Source organism: Lissotriton helveticus, chromosome 3_2 (genome assembly GCF_964261635.1).
Source record: "Lissotriton helveticus chromosome 3_2, aLisHel1.1, whole genome shotgun sequence".
NCBI lineage: Eukaryota > Metazoa > Chordata > Amphibia > Caudata > Salamandridae > Lissotriton > Lissotriton helveticus.
This window is the reverse complement of record NC_136062.1, coordinates 179,081,748-179,103,423: the sequence shown is the minus strand read 5'-3', so window position 1 is coordinate 179,103,423 and position 21,676 is coordinate 179,081,748. Positions and strand designations below refer to the sequence as shown.

The window sequence follows — 21,676 nt, the reverse complement described above, 5'->3', positions numbered from 1 at the left end:
GTGGGCGGGGGATCGAATTTTTTCTTCTTATTCTTCATATGCAAGGGGCGTGGCTATTCTAGTGGCCCGAAATGTACCGTTTCACAAGTATGGAGAATTTGCTGATAAGGAAGGGCGCTGCGCGGTTTTGTGGGGCAGGCTAGGTCGAGACACCTATACGTTTGTGGTAATTTATGCGCCTAATGTGGACACACCTACATTTTTCACTTCACTCTGGGGCAAGATCTTGGCGGAAGGCTCCCGACACATCATATGGGGAGGTGATTTCAATCTGGCACTCATACCACACTTAGACAGAGCTGATGGAGTGAGCTCCTATAAACCAAGGGCTTGTGAGGCACTGGAAGGAGTGATTGTGGGGGGAGACCTTCTGGATGCCTGGAGACATTTACACCCGCTGAAGAGAGAGGGCACTCACTTCACTTCACACACGGGGACATGGGCTAGATTGGACTATTTTCTAATTACCAGAGGGATTGCCGCGGAGCTCGTGAGGGTGTCCCACCTACCTAGGACGCACTCTGATCACAGCCCTGTTGTCCTCCACCTTCGCATTCCCGGGTGGGATAATCTTAGGCCACATTGGAGGCTCCGTCCAGAAATCTTACTAGACACTCTATTTTGCACTGAACTGGGAGAAGAGGTGGCTGCTTTTTTCCCCAGAAACAAGGGGTCAGTTGACTCAGTTGAACACGTGTGGGAAGCTTTCAAAGTGACCATTAGGGGCTTTTGAATCTCTAAGAGCAGCGGGGTCCTGCGGGATATTCTTCGCACAATTGGTACCTTGGAGAAAGAACTGAAGAATCTGGAAAACCGCATGGTAAATGACCCTAGTCCTGAACTACATGCTACATTTAGGGAAACTCTGTCAAGGTTTGAGGAAGAGGCTGCTAGAGAATCCAAGTTCCGGGGCAAGCATTGGCAAGCCCGGAGATATTGTGAGGGAGATAGGCCTGGTAGGGTACCAGCTGCACTCACTCGCCCACCACGAGATCGCAATATTATTTTTGAACTTACAGATGCACAGGGCATCACTATCCGAAACTCAGATGACATCCTCAATACTTTTGTGACACACTATCATTCACTATACACTTCCGCCGCTGAGTCCGCAGCGTCCTATGCTGGTTACCTGGGGGATGTTGCGCTGTGTTGGCTTAGCGATGTGGATAGGACTTTTTTAGCCGCACCAGTTGAGATCGATGAGATTCGGGACGCCATCATGTCTCTTCAGAACGGCAAGGCCCCTGGCCTTGATGGCATACCTGCTGAATTTTACACAACGTACATCGATATCATGGCACCTGTCCTACGCGAAGTTTACTTGGAATCCCTTGAAGAAGGTGTTTTACCCGGCTCAATGCGCGAGGTTGTCATCACCTCCTTACTGAAACCTGATAAGGCTCCCGACTCTTGTAACTCCTATCGCCCACTCTCCCTCTTAAACTGCGATGTAAAGATCCTCGCTAAAGTCCTGGCTACTCGGTTATCGCTGCTGATGACTAGGATTGTGCTGCTCGATCAATCTGGTTTCGTGGCAGGCCGCTCTACATCGCATAATCTTCGTACCCTTTTCTCTCTCCTACGCACTGTGCATCCTGAAACACCTGTTGCGGCCATATTTCTTGATGCAACTAAAGCATTCGACTCAGTCGAATGGTCCTATTTATTTTCTGTGTTGACGAGCATGGGGTTTCCACCCTTGTTTGTATCCTGGGTTCGATTACTTTATACCTGGCCTACGGCAATAGTGCTGATTAATGGACATTTGTCGCACCCTATTGACATCACCAGAGGCACGCGTCAGGGCTGCCCGCTCTCGCCCTTATTGTTTGCCATAGCTGTTGAGCCTTTGGCCTGCCGCCTACGTCAACTTCATCGACAGGGGGCTGTCCAATGTTTGCAACGACAAATTGATGTGCCCCTGTATGCAGACGACATTACCCTGTATGTCAAGCACCCGGAGATACATCTTAATCCCCTGCTCAGGGAGTTCATTTTGTTTGGTGGATTGTCCGGTGTGCACATCAACTGGTCCAAGTCCCAAATCTTCCCCTTGACGGAAGCTGTGAGTGACTTTCCTCTTGATTATCCATTGGAATGGTGCCGAACGGATCTCCGCTACCTGGGGATACGTATTTCCCGTGATAGGGAGGAGACTCTGCGGGCCAATTATGGAGTAGCTATTACAAAGCTGACAGCTTCCGTAGATCGCTGGCTTACCTTACCGCTTTCCATGGCTGGCAGGGCATCTCTAATTAAAATGGTTATTCTTCCCCGCTTCCTATACCTGTTTACCAACATTCCTTACTTCCCAGGCGCTTTCTTCTTTAAGACACTGAAGATGGAGATCCGCAGACTTTTTTGGGGCGGCAAGGCCGCACGGCTTCAATGGGCTACCCTGACCTTGCCTTACGACAAAGGAGGATTCGACATCCCGAACTTCGAGGAATATTACCAGTGTGCTCAGGCACATTTTGCCTACCACTGGATGGCCCCTACGCCTTACATGCCACACATTGCGGTCGAGGACTGGATAGTGCACCCCCTCCCGCTCTCGGGGTTACTCCACTGCCCAGAATCATCCATCATTACACCTAACACTTCCGTTTCGTGCACGATGGATGCGTGGCGTCGCATGGCCAAGAGTTCGCTGTGCCAGCTGCTTTACTCACCGAGGCTGCCTCTAACTTATCATCCTGCACTCACTTTATTGTGGGAACAGGGATTTCGTAATCTCTGTGCTAAACTACACGTCTCCTGCTGGGGTGACTTGTTTGCTAATGGTAAGTTTAAAACGGTGGACCTTTTTTTCGCGACACACGGCCCCAACCCTCTGGAACTTTTTTATTACATCCGTTTACGGGCGGGGATGCGGGACATACTCCCCGCCTTCCCGGATGAGCCCGAGGTTTTCCCTCCACTTCATTTCCTGGTGAGCTCCCGGGATGGGACACATCTAGTGTCTGGCCTTTACCGTCAGCTCAGAGATGCTGCACCGCTATCAGAATCCAAAGCTCGGGCACGCTGGGCCGTGGAATTGGCTGCTGACATCACTGACGAACAGTGGCTATACTGCTGTGCCCTTACCTCCCGCTTATCTGCAAGTAGCAGATTCAAAATTATCCATTATAAATTCCTGCAACGGATGTACTATACACCGGTGCGAAAGCTTAGATTTGGTCTGGCGGAGGACGACCGTTGTACGCGCTGCCGCGCTGACCGTGCGGACGTTTTGCATTTGGCATGGGCATGTCCTCAGGTAGCTACTTATTGGCAGCAAGTGACTGATGCCCTTACAGACATTATTTACAACAAGGGGTGGTGATGGACAGAGTCTCTGAATTAAGCAGAGTACTCTCACCCAGTCAAGAGATCAGGGCTAGATCCAACACCGTTTTTTAGCTCATTGCACCATCCCAGTTTCAGAACCTGGCTGTATGCAAATTAGTCTGTCCCTGGCCCAGTGAATCATGGGAACAGGGCAGACCAGACTACAAAAGCCAATTCTTACACTGGGAAGGAAACAAGCTTCCGGGGACCGGTTTCTGCCATTTCAGGCGTCTTCGGCCCGGCTTGCTTGAATCCTGATGGTGCAATGAGCAAGGGACTCACATCTGAGTATACCCTTCCACGCTTAGGGTGGACAAAATTATTTACAACAAGGGGTGGTGATGGACAGAGTCTCTGAATTAAGCAGAGTACTCTCACCCAGTCAAGAGATCAGGGCTAGATCCAACACCGTTTTTTAGCTCATTGCACCATCCCAGTTTCAGAACCTGGCTGTATGCAAATTAGTCTGTCCCTGGCCCAGTGCATCATGGGAACAGGGCAGACCAGACTACAAAAGCCAATTCTTACACTGGGAAGGAAACAAGCTTCCGGGGACCGGTTTCTGCCATTTCAGGCGTCTTCGGCCCGGCTTGCTTGAATCCTGATGGTGCAATGAGCAAGGGACTCACATCTGAGTATACCCTTCCACGCTTAGGGTGGACAAAATTATTTACAACAAGGGGTGGTGATGGACAGAGTCTCTGAATTAAGCAGAGTACTCTCACCCAGTCAAGAGATCAGGGCTAGATCCAACACCGTTTTTTAGCTCATTGCACCATCCCAGTTTCAGAACCTGGCTGTATGCAAATTAGTCTGTCCCTGGCCCAGTGCATCATGGGAACAGGGCAGACCAGACTACGGTCCCCGGTAGCTTGTCTCCTTTCTGGTGAAGAATTGGCTTGGTAGTTTGGTCTGCCCTGTTCCCATGATGCACTGGGCCAGGGACAGACTAATTTGCATATAGCCAGGTTCTGAGCTGGGATGGGGCAGTGAGATAAATAACGGTGATGGATCAAGCCCTGATCTTTGGACTGGGTAGGAGTGGTCTGCTTAATTCAGACACTCTGTTCATCACCACCCCCTTTTCTGAATCGTTTTTGGCCACTATAGGTGTGGCAGGGTATACTCAGACATGAGTCCCTTTCTCACTGCTCCATCAGGATTCAAGCAAGCCGGGCCGAAGAGGCTGAAATGCCAGAAACCGGTCCCCGGTAGCTTGTCTCCTTTCTGGTGAAGAATTGGCTTGGTAGTTTGGTCTGCCCTGTTCCCATGATGCACTGGGCCAGGGACAGACTAATTTGCATATAGCCAGGTTCTGAGCTGGGATGGGGCACTGAGATAAATAACGGTGATGGATCAAGCCCTGATCTTTGGACTGGGTAGGAGTGGTCTGCTTAATTCAGACACTCTGTTCATCACCACCCCCCTTTTCTGAATCGCCCTTACAGACATGACAAGCACTACGGTGCCTATGGACCCCTTGGTTACGCTTCTCGGATACACTCAGCAGATCCCTAGCTCTTGCCGGAAATTTGTTGACACTGCACTACTAGTGGCCAAAAGGCGCGTGGCCTGTCGGTGGGGCCGGGGCAGGGCGCCCAAATTTAAGGACTGGCTTGCGGACTTGATCTACTGTCAAGACCAACACAATACTTTTGCCGACTTATTACCTACGTCCTGTAAACCTAGAGACATATGGGGTCCCCTAGTGTGCTATATGCTCCATAGATCGGTCCAGGCGGATATGCCTGAGGAGGACCCTGCTGCTCCCTGATGCTAGATCGTACGCTTCCCTAACACGGACCCTTCACTCTTGCTACAGCCATCACATATATCTGTGGTTGGGCGGGGACATGCTCTGGCTTTTGCGGTTTGAGCCGGGATAGCCAGCTTTCCGCACCGATGGTCCCCCTACCCACCGCTGAGGGTCCCTCCATCCTGGTAGTGAGTGTTTCCCCCCCCCTCCCCACACCTCTACATAGGACCATGGTCCCATACACTATACTCTGCACGTTCCCGCATTCTTCTTTCATCCTGGCGCAATGCATACAAGCCACAGCACATATACCTGACCTCGGTTCTGCTAGTAGATAGCTCAGAACATGATGTCGCGACTGCGGAGGGCCGCGCTGCACTGCCTATCTAGACCACCTCACTGATTTGACAATGTTTCTTGATTCAAGGAAAAGTGTACTGCCTCTTGGTTTCTTCCATGTTGGGGAATATTTTCATTACTGTTTTGTCATTAAATGTTGACCCTGAAAACACTGTTCTGCTGCCGCTCATCCTCTAGGGACCTTGCACCATCGGCTGTGTACCTACCATCACTAGTGCATAAACTGCGCCGCCGAGCCTCCGGGATGGCGGCTACAAGGCTGTGTTATAATTACCGATGTATGCTGCCGGCCTCCGGGTTGTAGGCATGAACAGCTGTGTACTTTGCCTTGTCATATCCAATAAAGCAGTGTTGAACTTCAAAAAAAAAAAAAAAAACTCTTGCATCTGTTCGGGAGTCGCCAACGGACCCGGGTATGGCGGGTAGGCCGCAGGACTCCCAGGCTCCAGAGGAGCCGCAGGGGCAGAGCCGCTCCAGAGGAGCCGCAGGGGCAGAGCCCCTGTCCCCCTTGTCTGCCTACGAGGAGCGACATCAGAGAGAGAACACGCTTCTTCAACTTCTTTTTATGGCGTCGCTTACCAAAATCTGAAGGCGAAGACGTAAGAGCCCGAGGAGCGACGGCTCTGGTCCCACGAGCGGTCCCGTGGACGGCCCGTAGACCCTGAGCGGCGGTGAGAGGAGAGCCGGACCTCCAGCAACTTCCGACGCCGCTCCCGCAAGGCCTTCGGCTCATGGCTTGACAGCCTCAACAATTTCGGGAGTCATGGTCGGTCTCCAGGCAGTAGAGGCACATATCGTGGGGGTCCGCCACCGACATGTTACGGCAGCACAACCCACAAGACTTAAAGCCAGGCATCCCTATGTGCACCAGGAGACGAGCAAAGGAGACAAAAGTCTCAAAAAGTAGTCAAAAAATGACTGAGGTACGTGCTCAATCCGGATCTGCGCTTTCGGTGCGGAAAAAGAAAGAACGGACTTCAGCGCGCGTGGGTGGCACCCAAGTACTCTCCGTGACGTCCTCTCAGCGCCTACGACGCCAGTGACGGACGCGGAGCCGCAGGACACCACCTACTGACGCGCAGGGGTACTGCTAAGCAGAAAACTTTACGTATCTATCACTAACGTGTCTTTCAGATAAAAAGATGCAACATCATTGTATATTTTAGTCACTCAAATAATCTGGGATTAGAACTACAACAAGCTATTTAAATTGTGGATTTGTACAGCACCTAAACATTAATAAAAACACTAACATGATTCTACGTAGTTGCACACAGCTCAAATATTGCTGATAATGAGAGCCTTTCATAAAGATGGCAAACCCACTGATTCTGTATTTGACCTCAAAATTCCTTGGCATGCCTCAATTAGAAGTATGAATATGCGAAAAAAGGCTGGCATCTTCTGAAGGATGGTGTGTAAGAGGCTATGAGCTTTCAGAAAGGTATTGAGGGGGCGGGGAAATACTCTGGAGCCCATCATAAAATCAGTTGCATATTTCTGTGAAACAGTTAATGTTTTTTTGGATTCTGGGGATTCATACAATTCTCTAAGAGGCTAGGTGGTGTGCATTGACGCCTGAAATGTTCAGAGAGGGGTACTATAGTTGTGTGTTTGGCTCCAAGGGGTAATTCAGTAAACAAAGGGGCTTCGCGTGAGTGGCAGCTCTGTGGGATATTTAGAATCTGTCCAGTTCCTACCCAGATTAGGAAGCCAAATAAGGGATGATCAATCAGTTTCCATGATTATAAGCACGTTCTACGGGTAGATAAACTGTGCTTCATCGGTGACAGCAAAATCAACTTAACAACCTGTCTGTGCTTTGCAATAGTACGGCTTCCTAATGGATCATTAGCATCCACTTATGGAAATGCGCATAAAAAGCACACCCTTTCACTCAGTAGATAAGATGTTTTACTCACAATCACACGAGTACTATAGGCATGTAAATTGCATCTCACATGTGCTCTTCCCACACTTAATTATTTTTTTCTTTAAGGAGGTTCCCGATCGTTTAGCTAGGATTATACAGAGAATTAACCTTCCTTCTTTTGTTTGGAAGATAGAGTAATTGTAACTTCAATACAGTTCTATATTCGTAAAATAGGGCTTTACCCCTTCTGCTTCTGGTGTGGAAAGGAAACCCCATATACCACGGTTCAAGTGAGCTCCATTTACTATGTACATGCTTCCCCATATCACAAATCCTGGAACTGGGTCTGTTAAAGGGATCATGTGCTGTGAGCTTGTTTGGTGGTAGGGCGGACACATTTTTCAAAGAGAAAACAACTACGGGGTGGCTCTGATCAGCAAGGCTGAGCCAAAATACTAAAAGAAAAGAAAGTGCCAGTGCTGATATGAGTAAAATTCATGCAACAAATGACCAAAACAGGACTTGACAAAAATCAAGAACGGGGATAACTATTTAATAGTTTTTTTATTTTAGCAGTGTTTTGGAAAAAAGAAGAAAGAAGGCTTCTCTATTTTTATTTACAATTTTTCATTTACACGAGGACGTGTTTGCAAAAGGACACATACAAATTAGAGAAGTAGTTGTGGTTAATCAATCAGACAGTATTCCAGACATATCACAGACATTCAACACACATTCATACCACTCAGTGACGGGGATATAGAGGGTTTACAATTCTTAAAATATGTACACAATATACTACAAAATGAGCAAGGTGTATACTACAAGGTAAACAAAGGAACAGGCCACCGTCTGCGCATAAAATTTACAGAAATTGAAAAAACAATTAGTTTTTTACTGTACAATCCTAACTGAATCAGCAAACCACAAGATTTTTAAATAGGACAACTAGGTATTGTACTAGCGACTAAGAGAGGACAACTATGGACTCTTGCCGCTCTTGCAGACTCCATGTGGCAAGGGCCTACGCGTTTCGAATCCCGCTGATTTTCCTGGGATTCTCTTCAGGGCCTTATGTAGTATCTGGATGGTAAAAAAGAAAATAAAACAAAGGAAAGCCGTGTTAAGGACACGAATTAGAAAAGAACTGTTAAAGGAGTTAGTTAAAAATTGGAGAGACCAACCATCAGCAAACTTAACAAAGTGAAATTCCATAACTCTGGAGTCTTGCCAGTGGCACAAAGTTTCATTTAACGTGGAAGGGGGGGCACACAATACTGTCATTAAGTGCACGAGGCATCGTTGGAATTGGCCTTCAAGTATAAAGAGCATTTTCCTTGCCTGATGTTCATGCTGTAGAAGCCTTCATCTTTAAGAAGTGCAGTCAATGGGCGCGCAAGGGGAAACACGGGGTTTCTACCTGTAAGAAGGATCGGCCCTTTAGATTCTACTCTTATATTAGCAAATCTAGTGAAGAATCGGGGTAAAGAGTGGTGCTTACCCGTGGCACTTGGTAACAGGAATTCCAGACGGCGTGCCGTTTTAGGTAATTAGAGACGGGGTTCTACGAAGTCAAAAAGAAGTGAAGAAAAACGAGGGTTAATAAGACGCTTAATATAGAGCGTGTAGGATGTCGAACAACTAGTGACTCGCTATTACCTCAATTGGTCTAGAAATTTACTATAGACCGGTTTGGGGGATTTTTTTTGGTGATGCAAAGGTTCTGCAGATTACAAAGAAAAAAAGAAAGAAAAAAACAACGGAGTCAGTAAAAATTATTTGGAAATTCAAACTATTCTATCCTAAGATCGCCAAAGGGTTATACTTACAGCTGTATTTAACTTGCATGTAAACGAGTCAAAAGTCCGGAGTTCAGTGGGCTGATGCCTAGGAGAAAGGAAGATGGTATGAGTCTGGGTACAATTAGTAGCCATGATCTAAGGGAGTGTATAAGGGAGGACGCTTACCGCCTGGTTCGTGCGCAGACGCTTTGTCAGACTGGAAGGTATATGCTGGGGGGACTTGATTTAAATTCAAGCTAGAATGCAAGTAAAGAACGCCTAATTAGAGACCCGAACGTGGAAACAACAAGGGATAAAGGGGTAAAAAAGTTCTTAGCTTACTTGTAAAGCCTACCGGCAGCCGCCGGTCTGCTGGCGTTGCAACGGGTACTAATCTTTGGTGCATGCGTATAGCAGACCAGAGGTTACTGCTATCTGGCTTATATGGGGTTGGAAGGCGCGCTAAAGCGGCCGGTGCAAAGGCCCGGGCTGGAGTCAAAGAAGCGTAGCGTGGAAAGAACCGGAGCGTCACTCAAGACTAATAAAAGAAAGTGAAACATTTTTGAAGGTTTTTTTTAAAGGGTTTTAAAAGGAACCCATTTACAGCGCCTGCTGCGCGGGTAGCTTTAAACAAAGAGAAGGTAATGGAAATTAATAAAGATTTAATAAAAATATGTACAAAGCAGAACCCACCTCAAGGAGGTGTACCTGGAATGGTTGCACTAAAATTCTATCATCAACTAGATGAGGTGGTCTGGAAATTACAGCGTACATTAATATCACAGACGGTAGACACGCTGTTTGCTCTTGACATCTGGGAATACATTATTGCAAGGAACTTATCACAATTTAAAGATTTCACCCAGTTCATTAAGACCGGAAGTCGTCGTGTCAAATTTAACAATAAGGTATGCCTCCCGTTTTGACAGTTGTAAATTCATATCACCCCCACGAGGATCTTTTTCAATGCGTGATATCACCGTCCATTTGAGGTCACTGATCTTGTGTTGCATTTGTGTCCAATGTTGCACCAATGGGGCGTTCTCAACTTTATGTCGCAACCTAGATTTATGTTGAGAAATGCGCTGTCGTGCTTCTTGACTGGTTTTTCCTATATCCAGCAGTAGACAAGGACATATTATGCCATATACGACATGCTTACTTTTGCAATTACTAAATGAATTGTGTTTCCACGATATCCCATTATGTTGGAACAGGGAACCTTCCACTGTGGATTCACAACACAAGAAACTGCCACATTTATGGTGTCCCGTCACTGGGGGCATTCCCATCATTTGTCGTAACGTGGGCGGCTTAGATGTAGGCAAAGCCGCACGGACGATGTGATTGGCAATGTTGTTTTCCTTCTTAAAAGCGAATAAGGGCAATTCTTGCAGGTTTTCATCCAAGTTGTTTAATAGATGCCAATTTTGCCTTATAATTTTTTTAAGCTGGTTGGCATTGGGGCAAAAGGTTGCCTTTGCACCGGCCGCTTTAGCGCGCCTTCCAACCCCATATAAGCCAGATAGCAGTAACCTCTGGTCTGCTATACGCATGCGCCAAAGATTAGTACCCGTTGCAACGCCAGCAGACCGGCGGCTGCCGGTAGGCTTTACAAGTAAGCTAAGAACTTTTTTACCCCTTTATCCCTTGTTGTTTCCACGTTCGGGTCTCTAATTAGGCGTTCTTTACTTGCATTCTAGCTTGAATTTAAATCAAGTCCCCCCAGCGTATACCTTCCAGTCTGACAAAGCGTCTGCGCACGAACCAGGCGGTAAGCGTCCTCCCTTATACACTCCCTTAGATCATGGCTACTAATTGTACCCGGACTCATACCATCTTCCATTCTCCTAGGCATCAGCCCACTGAACTCCGGACTTTTGACTCGTTTACATGCAAGTTAAATACAGCTGTAAGTATAACCCTTTGGCGATCTTAGGATAGAATAGTTTGAATTTCCAAATAATTTTTACTGACTCCGTTGTTTTTTTCTTTCTTTTTTTCTTTGTAATCTGCAGAACCTTTGCATCACCAAAAAAAATCCCCCAAACCGGTCTATAGTAAATTTCTAGACCAATTGAGGTAATAGCGAGTCACTAGTTGTTCGACATCCTACACGCTCTATATTAAGCGTCTTATTAACCCTCGTTTTTCTTCACTTCTTTTTGACTTCGTAGAACCCCGTCTCTAATTACCTAAAACGGCACGCCGTCTGGAATTCCTGTTACCAAGTGCCACGGGTAAGCACCACTCTTTACCCCGATTCTTCACTAGATTTGCTAATATAAGAGTAGAATCTAAAGGGCCGATCCTTCTTACAGGTAGAAACCCCGTGTTTCCCCTTGCGCGCCCATTGACTGCACTTCTTAAAGATGAAGGCTTCTACAGCATGAACATCAGGCAAGGAAAATGCTCTTTATACTTGAAGGCCAATTCCAACGATGCCTCGTGCACTTAATGACAGTATTGTGTGCCCCCCCTTCCACGTTAAATGAAACTTTGTGCCACTGGCAAGACTCCAGAGTTATGGAATTTCACTTTGTTAAGTTTGCTGATGGTTGGTCTCTCCAATTTTTAACTAACTCCTTTAACAGTTCTTTTCTAATTCGTGTCCTTAACACGGCTTTCCTTTGTTTTATTTTCTTTTTTACCATCCAGATACTACATAAGGCCCTGAAGAGAATCCCAGGAAAATCAGCGGGATTCGAAACGCGTAGGCCCTTGCCACATGGAGTCTGCAAGAGCGGCAAGAGTCCATAGTTGTCCTCTCTTAGTCGCTAGTACAATACCTAGTTGTCCTATTTAAAAAACTTGTGGTTTGCTGATTCAGTTAGGATTGTACAGTAAAAAACTAATTGTTTTTTCAATTTCTGTAAATTTTATGCGCAGACGGTGGCCTGTTCCTTTGTTTACCTTGTAGTATACACCTTGCTCATTTTGTAGTATATTGTGTACATATTTTAAGAATTGTAAACCCTCTATATCCCCGTCACTGAGTGGTATGAATGTGTGTTGAATGTCTGTGATATGTCTGGAATACTGTCTGATTGATTAACCACAACTACTTCTCTAATTTGTATGTGTCCTTTTGCAAACACGTCCTCGTGTAAATGAAAAATTGTAAATGAAAAATAGAGAAGCCTTCTTTCTTCTTTTTTCCAAAACACTGCTAAAATAAAAAAACGATTAAATAGTTATCCCCGTTCTTGATTTTTGTCAAGTCCTGTTTTGGTCATTTGTTGCATGAATTTTACTCATATCAGCACTGGCACTTTCTTTTGTTTATTAAAATTTTTCAAAGAAACATACCGCCCGACAATTTGCTTACATTTCAAGATTTTGCAAAAGCCTGGAGATGATACTTGAATAGAGCTTTACATAAAATCTTCTGTAATAATTTTAAACGTGGTCATTGTCTTTTTTTTTGTACTTTAACACTCAGGACTGCTAAAGAACACATTTTTAAAGTGCTTCATTCTTACTGTTTTAGTAAATATGAAAACAAAACGCGGTTCATTGATTTTCCAAATTTTTGTACATGCTGTGGCATTCAAATACTTGTTATGCCAGTATAAACTGGCCAAGTGGCATCTTCACTTGATGGGGGAAGATTCAGCTGTATTTTAACCAGGATTCTCGCCACTTGCCACTCTGATTTACTTTTTCATGATGTACCATCTCAGTCTGGTGTTCAAAGATGCTGTACAATGCAGTCCATCCCAGCTCAGCAGTTTTACACATTGTTTATATTAAAGACGTTTCAATGCAGTCTCTTACGTGCAAACAGGTCCTGCTCCTCATCCTCAAAAAGCACGCCATTCTCCTGGGTGGTGGTGCCACCTCCACTGCTGTCACCGCTAGCTCTGCTGATTGCGACTGGCTCTGGTGAATTGCTTGATCGCTTCAAAGGCTGAGGAGGCTTGCTCTAAAAGAAACAGCAGTAGAAAAAATCTCAAGTCGGACTCTGGACCCTAAATATTAAATAAAGTAACCCAAAACTATAGACTCTTGTGAGTAGCAAAGGAATTCCATGACAATAAAGAGGCATCTGGACACAGGTAGAGTGCTTTTCGGAACCATTGGACCTCGTTACAAACATTCAAAGGAACTCATTTGATCCCTACTAACAAATGACTCCTAAAAGAAGGCATACATTTAAAGTACAGACATTTAAATACATACATTATTTGTCCACATTTATTAGAGTATGAAAACCCCCTCAACTCTCACAACACCAAGGAAAGCAAATTACCAAATACAAGACCATAAGTGGAAAATGCCTAAAAGATTTTTTTTTTTTTTTTAATTAAAACCTACCACTGGCCTCGTGAAAAATAAGAAGTCTAGGCATTTTCAACATAACACACTATATTAGAGTGACAGCAATAGAAGTCTGGCTATGGACTCCTGAATTGTTACCCCCACACTCCCAAAACATTTTCTAAATAGAAAAACAAGGTAAATGATCCTTTTATGCCAAATTTGTCAGTCTCCACTACCAGTGAATTGCAGTGTTTTTAAGTTTCTCTCTTTATAGCAGTGGTCTTTAAACTTTATAATCCGGCGCCACCGCGGGGGAATAAAAATCACTGGGCCCCTTCAAAATCTTTCACAATTCTATTAAAAACTCGTAATGTTTAAATATGTAGAGACATATTTAAACATTGCAGTTAAGTTCTGTTATCGTTTTAAAAATGTAATCAAATACAGGATTACCAAACATACAATCCTGGCCAGGCAGGACTTATTAAGGTTTAATAGTATCCATAGTGTGATTATTAGAAATGGGGGTGGAGGTTTTGAAGAATATTTTGAGTCCCTTCCCTTTTGACACCTTCTCCCAGCCAGGATATAAACAACAAAAGATGTTAGTGATGACTCAGTACAGAGCTGCTTGGTTATCAGCATAGTGATTCTCTTGGCCAGAGCCTGGCACCCCCCTCCTGGGATCATTTGGGGTCATCCTAGGGGGGCCCGCCCCCCAGTTTGAAGACCTCTGCTTTATAGTGCTCTGCTACCTCTTAAAACCAGGCCACACCAGGGTGAGACCGAGAAGACGAAATCTCATTTGCAGCATACAAAAATATAACTACTGGACCCGAAGGGGCGGATTTAGAGTTTAGCAGACAGGTTTTCCGTGATACCAGCTATCAAGTGCCCTCTCTGCCAAACGGACGGTGGACTTTAAGTAGGTCAGCGATGGAGACTACACCATCTCTGTCGGTGACAAACTCCTCTGAAAGTTTGACAGAGTAAGAGCCATCATAGTTTTGGCCATTCAGGCATCTGTCCATTTTAGAGTGAGCAGTCAGATGATCTGTTTTCCGTGATATTACCGTCAGGTAAAACATGGTAGTAAGGGGCTGTGAAAACTGCAAACTTATACCAAACCATGGGAAAAGTCTCTCATGGTATAGGGGTCATTAGGTTTTGTTATTCAAAAACATTCAAAAACAAAATCCGGCTTTGGTGATCGGTTTTCTCAAGTACAAAAACAAGTTAAACATTTAATGGATGGTATCATCATATAGACAGATCACTCTGTCAAACTTTTAATACACTAGCAGGAAACGTTGTGAGAGAAGTTACTGCCAATATGAAGACATGGCTGCTGGGCCAGTGGATAGGTATGAATTTAGCAGACAAAGGGCCCTCGGTATGGAGGGAGTAAAGTACTTCATCATGCCAATGGATTTACATCCATTCACCCAGGTATAAATCAGACCCTAGGTCTAATCGTTAATTCTCTACCCACTTTGTCCTACCACAAGATGACAGAGCAAGGGCATACAAGGCAGTATTCAAATACGCATAGCCGTACCTCGGCATAAGGTGACCCTTTCATAATTTGCACTTCATAACCTGATAAGACACCGTAGCACTTTCGGTGAATGGATGAGCATGCTATTCTGCTTATTTTATACCACGAATAAGAGTGCCACAAGATTAATATGGACTTTGATTATCAGCCACAGAACGATAGAAAACTTTACACTTGAGGCACCTCTTTGACCAGTGATGTGGCCATATGATGAATTCACGCATGGAGGAGCAGTCCGCATTCTCACTCCTGCACAGCTCAGCTCAGATACCTGGACGGGGTAAATCACCCATAATCTGTGTCCCCATAAAGTCCTAATTTTATACACCTAAAAGAACATGTGATTTTTAACTCCTAAAACACACCACTTTAGAAAAAGAACCAGTACATAATTCATTGAGGTCCATTAGGCCCAGAAACATGACACTTGTTCACTGACACCTCCCCCCCCCTCCCTATTATTTGAGACTAGAATTCCTTGAGGTCCCTAGTACATGCTTTATAAATGACTTTTTATTCATTCAGTTAAATCTTGGATGAGTGCACACGCATTCAGACTACATCCTGGCGAAAAAGAAGTACTTTTTTCCACCCTGGACTTCTTCCTCTGAGGTACTGGGTTTTTAGGAACCGGTACCGAACCGGTAACCCAGCGGTGCCAGGGGATCAACACACCAAAGACCTCGGGTTCTCCTGGGTCAGACCCACAGAAACTTCAGAGTCTTCTAGGTGAAGTCAAAGATTAGTTTATTGGCTGCAACCAAGGTGACAGGGTCCTAGAAGTACAATGCCAGTATATTCAGGAGACTGCACACTTTCACAAAGTTAGGCTTCTCTTCTTATACATAACATTTGCCCTTTGGCGAAACATTCCTTGGGTGCGCGGTATTTCATTTATGGTTACTGATTACAAAAAGAAAGCAGAGTCATGATGACATGTACATATTTCACGTCGTGATACCCATAACAAATCATCCGGCAAGGCCCAACATTTCATCAGATATCGCTGGACCCCTAATAAAGATGGTCACCTCCCCACCATAAAATAAGTGAGGAAAAGGAGTGAAGAAAGATGTGAGCGAGATATGGCAGGTGTGCGTGCTGAAATGTCTTTATGGCCGGTTGGGCCTAGATACTATCTTGCTTGGCCACTGGGAGGGAACTGACCTAACGAGTTCGGCCTGGGGCAATGGTTCTAACTTGTACTGGGGTCAGGAAGAAGTCGATTAAGGAGTACGTGTCCTTGTGGAATCAAATTCGACTGGATTAAGGCCTATGTAGAGGGCAACATGCAACTAAGGGTTCAGAAGGTAAATGACGATTTCGAGGTGAAATTGTCACTCGAATATACTGAAAATACATGTGCTTGATGTACTCGTCATTTCCGGTCTTTTGATACCAAATTCGTCCTATTTCGACGAAGTTTTTATTCTCGAGTCCGGTACTATTACGGATCCATATTTTTCAGAACCACAGACCCTCCTTTTGCCCTTACATAGGCAATTAATCTATCCTTATGTTAATCTGAGTCCGGATCTATATTCATAAAGTCATTGAGGTGTTGCTGTAACATCATTCTAGTGCTGAGTTCGTGTCTTGACACAGGCTTCCTTACACATGATGTAGCACAGAGGCCACATATTGCAGGAGCACACTGTATGCATAGACAGAACAGGAAAAGAATGGCTAAGACCATCCCAATGACCATCAGAATTTTCCATCCCCAGGCAGATATCAGCCCCCAGAACCATCCCATTAATGACCAATCTCCTTTGTCCACATGGATAGATTCGGAAATCTTATGTAGTTTGGAGATGGCCCTGTACACTGTTGGAGCATTATCCGGAATAAAAATGCAACAACTGGACTGGATCAATTTGCATACCCCACCCCGGTCCGCAAGTATTACATCCAAAGCGACCCGGTTCTGAAGGGTCATCAGTCGATCCGACTGGAGCTCAGCAGTCAGGTTACTAAGGGCACCGGCAGTTTCAATCACGGTGGATTCAACTACCCTTGTCAATTGCCTTATGTTTCTGCTGTTAACCATGGCTCCCCAGAACGGCAGAATACCCATTGCAAAGTCACCAAATTCTTGACCCGCAGTGTCTTCTTTACTCAAAACACCTCTAACTACCCTTGTCCGATGGTAATCCGCCGCTGCTGTGTAGGTGGGAGGTAACAGGAATGAAACAAAACATGAGCCTGAGAAGTCAGGGGGCAACCATGTATAGGCTCTATCGTGGCAGATGAAATAAGTACCCTTTGCGGCTAAAAAGGCGGGGGAAGTCTGAGATCCAAAAACATACGTTTCTGTGCAGACACTCTTCCCTAGCTGAGCTCTGGGATTCCTACCAATACCTTGCAGACACAGGTGACCTTGATGGGGTACGATCCAGATAGGGGACGATCTCTTGGCTTGCTGTTTCTCACTTAGTGTAGTGCCATATCCGGTCACATTCCAACCTACATATGCAAGTATCTCATCGTCTGGGGTATCTTCGTAAGAAGTCACTTCCTTGATCATGTCAACTATACCCTTCACTAGAGCGCTAGTCTTGAGGTTGTCTTTTACAGAACGTAGGGGTTGGATTTCTCGTGCGTATATGAACATTGTCCTATATGCCCATACTGACCCATTGTGACTAAATGGCAGGACCAAATAGGGGATACCTCTATCCGTGGTGTGGGGCATGAGACCACACACCCAACAGTTGGTTGTGTTCATCACAAGTTGGTGTTGGTGTAATAGCTGAATGAAGGAGTTATTAATGAACTCTAATCTCCTATTTGATTCGTGGTCAGGCAAAGAGTGGAAAGAATGAGAGGAAACAGTAGGGGGAGGTATGGGCGATGTAGTAGGCGTGAATGTCACATGAAAAGAGAATAAAGCATAGCTTATCAAAAACACCATTACGCTAAATATCATAAAAATACACATCATTATAAAAAATTTCTTTCTCATTGTTTTCAAAAGTCTCTGCTTAAAGTTCATTTGTCTGGCAGTTCTCTCCACATCAGGAAACTCCATCCTCTCTAAGGTGCTGCCCGCGGCGGTAGGTTGTTTCTGCTAAAGGATGCTTCCGTCAGTCTAGGGTGGCTCCCTTCGACCAACTGGAACCGGCAACCTATTGTTGTCAGCTGCACCCAAAAGTCTTTAGTCAACCGCGACCCTAGCAGCGGAACCCGGATGGCGGTTCGAAAAAACAAAAATAAGCAAGTTACCTAGATGGGAGAATCTGCATTTTCAAAATAGCACTTTGGAAGGAAAAACTTATTATTTTATTAGTCCACAGGTTTTTCTCTCGGATCAAAGAATAAATCACTTTTACTTTAGTCTGTTTTTCTCGGTCGGAAATTATAGCGTCTTTTCCCGGGTGCTGTCTGGTCCGGAAATAGTAGCTCAGGTTCCACAGAGTTCAATTGTTCTGATGGCGGCGTAGTTTCTTGAAAAATGTTCTTACTGTCACAATCGCGTTTAGCTTCTTCTACGCGTTCATCAGTTGTGCGCTTTGAGTCAGTGCCTCCTGTCCGGACCCATTGGTCATGTGGCAGAGGGAAGGGTATTTTCTTACAATGGATCCCGTGGACCCAATTGGCCTTCCCCTCCACTTTAACAGTTGACCTTGTAGACAGGAGGACGAGGTGCGGTCCGGTCCATCTGGGCTGGTCGTTTCTTGTTCTCTGGAAATTCTTGACCAGAACCCAGGAGCCAGGGTCAATGGAGTGACCCGGTGTCTCGGAAACCGGAGGCAAGGTGTTGTGGACCTGTTGATATAAAACACGCAATTTAGCCGTCAATTCATACAGATAGTCGAGCAAAATGGGGTGTTGCAGCTCGCTAAACTTCGTGGGCCTAGGCACTCCCCATATGTTGGCGGGTCGACCAAAGACTATTTCATAGGGGCTGAGTTTCATTCGCGAATGCACAGTCATTCTGGTGGATAGGAGTGCTAAGGGTAGAGCGTCGGGCCATTTAAGACCCGTGCTCGCTTGGATTTTGGCCAATTTAAGTTTAAGCGTGCCATTGTAACATTCCACTAATCCAGCTGATTGGGGGTGATTTGCAGCGTGGAACTTCTGACTAATGCCTAGCCCTTCACACACTCGTTTCATCACACTACCCACAAATTCACTTCCGTTGTCCGACCAGACCATTCTAGGCATTCCGAACCTGGGGAAGAACTCTTTCACAAGGGCTTTCGCTGTGGACAAGGCAGTATTGTCCCTTAGGGGATAGGCTTCTACCCACCTTGAGAAGGCGCAAACAACCACGAGCACATATTTTAAGTTGTTGCACCTCTCCATGTGTATGAAATCTAGCTGCAAAACCTCGAACGGATACGTAGGAGGTGCGAAATGACCAGCTGGAGTTGGAGTTCCCCTACCAGGATTGTGCTTCAGACATACCATGCAATTCTTGACAACATTTTCTGCACACTTGGGAATCCCTGAATTCTTCCACACTGGGGCCAACAACTCGCAAATCCCTTTCGCGCTGATATGGGCCATCCCATGAGCCATTGTAACCACTGCAGGCACATACGCATCGGGTAACATCCATCTTTGTTGCTCTGTCGATTCAATCCAACAACCATTTACATCCATTCTCCCTGTACTTTCTTTCCACATGCTTAACTCTTTCTCCGTGGCCTCAGCTTGGATGGACTTCACACTTTCTATCGTGTCTTCACACATTCCAACATCACCAGTCCATCTTTCTGGGCTCGCAACATACATTCGGCTCATCACATTCTTTGCCGTTTCTTTAGCAGTTTCGTCAGCAAATGCATTTCCACGACCAACATCATCGATCACTTTCTTGTGTGCACTACATTTTACAACTGCTACTTTCAGGGGCAACGTCAGCGATTCAAGAAGCTCAGTCACCAACTGACCATGCTGAATCTTAGCTCCATGCGAAGTCAGGAACCCACGTTCTCTCCACAATCGACCAAAACTGTGAGCCACTCCAAAAGCATACTGACTGTCGGTATAGACAGTCACTTTCATTCCTTTTGATAACACACATGCTCTCGTCAGTGCCACGAGTTCGGCGGCTTGAGCCGAACCATGTGGTATTCGCGCAGTTTCAACGATTGTGTGCAGAGTTGTGACAGCATACGCTGTAGTCACGTTACCATTTGGGAGTTTAAAGCATGAACCATCCACCCATAATGTACCATCACTTTCGGCGAGAGGAGTATCGGATAGATCAACTCTCCCTTTGGTCTCCTCCTCCGTCCTGAGGAAACAATCGTGCTTTTCTGAAGCATCCGATTCCTCAGCAATTGGTAACAATGTGGCTATGTTCAGAGTACTGCATCTTTTGATGTGCACATGGCTCGCTAGTAGCGTCAATTCATAACTGGACAGTCGAGCACTAGTTAAGTGCTGTGTCTTGGTCCTATTTAACAATGTATCTACTGCATGCGGAACCATCACAATTAGTGTATTATTCATTACTAGGCCTGCAGACTGTCGAATAGAAACAGCTGCTGCTGCTGTGGCCCTTAGACAACTTGGCAATGCTCGTGCTACTGGATCCAAAGTTGACGAAAAATAGGCGCATGGCCGTTGTCTATCTCCGTATAACTGAGTCAGCACAGACAATGCACAGCCCTCCTTCTCGTGGACATATAATGTGAAAGGCCTACTGTAGTTGGGGTTACCTAACACAGGGGCCGAACATAATGCTGTGCGTAATTCGAGAAAACTTTTCTGGCACTCATCGGACCAAGGAATGGGATTGGGTGTATTTGTACACGTTAGTGCCAATAAGGGTTTGGCTAATAACGAAAAATTTGGAATCCACTGTCTACAGTACGATGTAATGCCCAAGAAAGCGCGTACTTCTCTCTGCGTTCTTGGCACATTTAATTTCGCTATTGCCTGAATTCTTTCTGGGGTCAGTTTCCTTCCCTCCTTCGAAAAGAGATGACCTAAGTAGGTCACTTCTTGTCGGCAATATTGGAGCTTGGAAAGTGACACCTTGTGATGTAGATCACATAGATGACGCAGTAGTGCCAACGTGGCCATTTTACATATTTTCTCAGTATCCGCAGCTATGAGCAAATCGTCCACGTACTGTACTAGAGTGGAACCTTTGGGCAAAACCATTGCGTCAAGCTGACTTTTCAGAGCTTGACGCAATTGAGGGGCTCTCACAGTAGCCTTGAGGAGCGCGTTTAAAGCGGAAACTGCGACCACCTAAACTAAAGGAAAAAATATCCCTGCTCTCCTCCGCAATCGGGATACTGAAGAAAGCATTCTTCAGGTCAATCACCGAAAACCATGATGCGGATGCTGGAATCATAGTCAACAATGTTGTAATGTCGGGGACAACTGGGAATTGTGGCACCACTATCTTATTTACTTCCCTAAGATCAATCACAAATCTATACACAGGTGGCTGAGAAGGGTCAGTTCGTTTTAAAACAGGCAGAACAGGACTATTGCAAACATTGCCTCGCGTTTCCTCAATTACGTCTTTCTCAATCAACTCGTAAACAATCGCTAGCAAAGCTTTTTCGCCCTCATTGGATATTCTGTATTGGGGAATTCGTGGCATTTTGACATTCGACTTAAATGTTACAACATACGGTGGAATTTCTAAAAGACCTACATCATTCGGACCAGTAGTCCAAAGAATATCCGGAAGAAGTGTCAATTCTGTTGGAAGCGTATTTCTCGACAAATACATGGGAGAGACCACTTTCTTACCTAAAGTCAGTTGTACTCCTGAGGGAGAA

The 21,676-nt window shown here is 45.4% G+C and overlaps 1 protein-coding gene across 2 annotated transcripts in view; it reads right to left on the bottom strand.

Annotated features, from left to right (window-relative positions):
* Positions 1-21,676, bottom strand: part of SNX1 (sorting nexin 1) — a 749,531-nt gene that overhangs the window by 612,772 nt on the left and 115,083 nt on the right. For both annotated transcript variants that reach the window (XM_078684988.1, XM_078684989.1), the window contains exon 2: positions 12,881-13,028. In XM_078684988.1, coding sequence (XP_078541114.1) covers positions 12,881-13,028 — 148 coding nt within the window. The remainder of the gene's footprint in view (positions 1-12,880; positions 13,029-21,676) is intronic.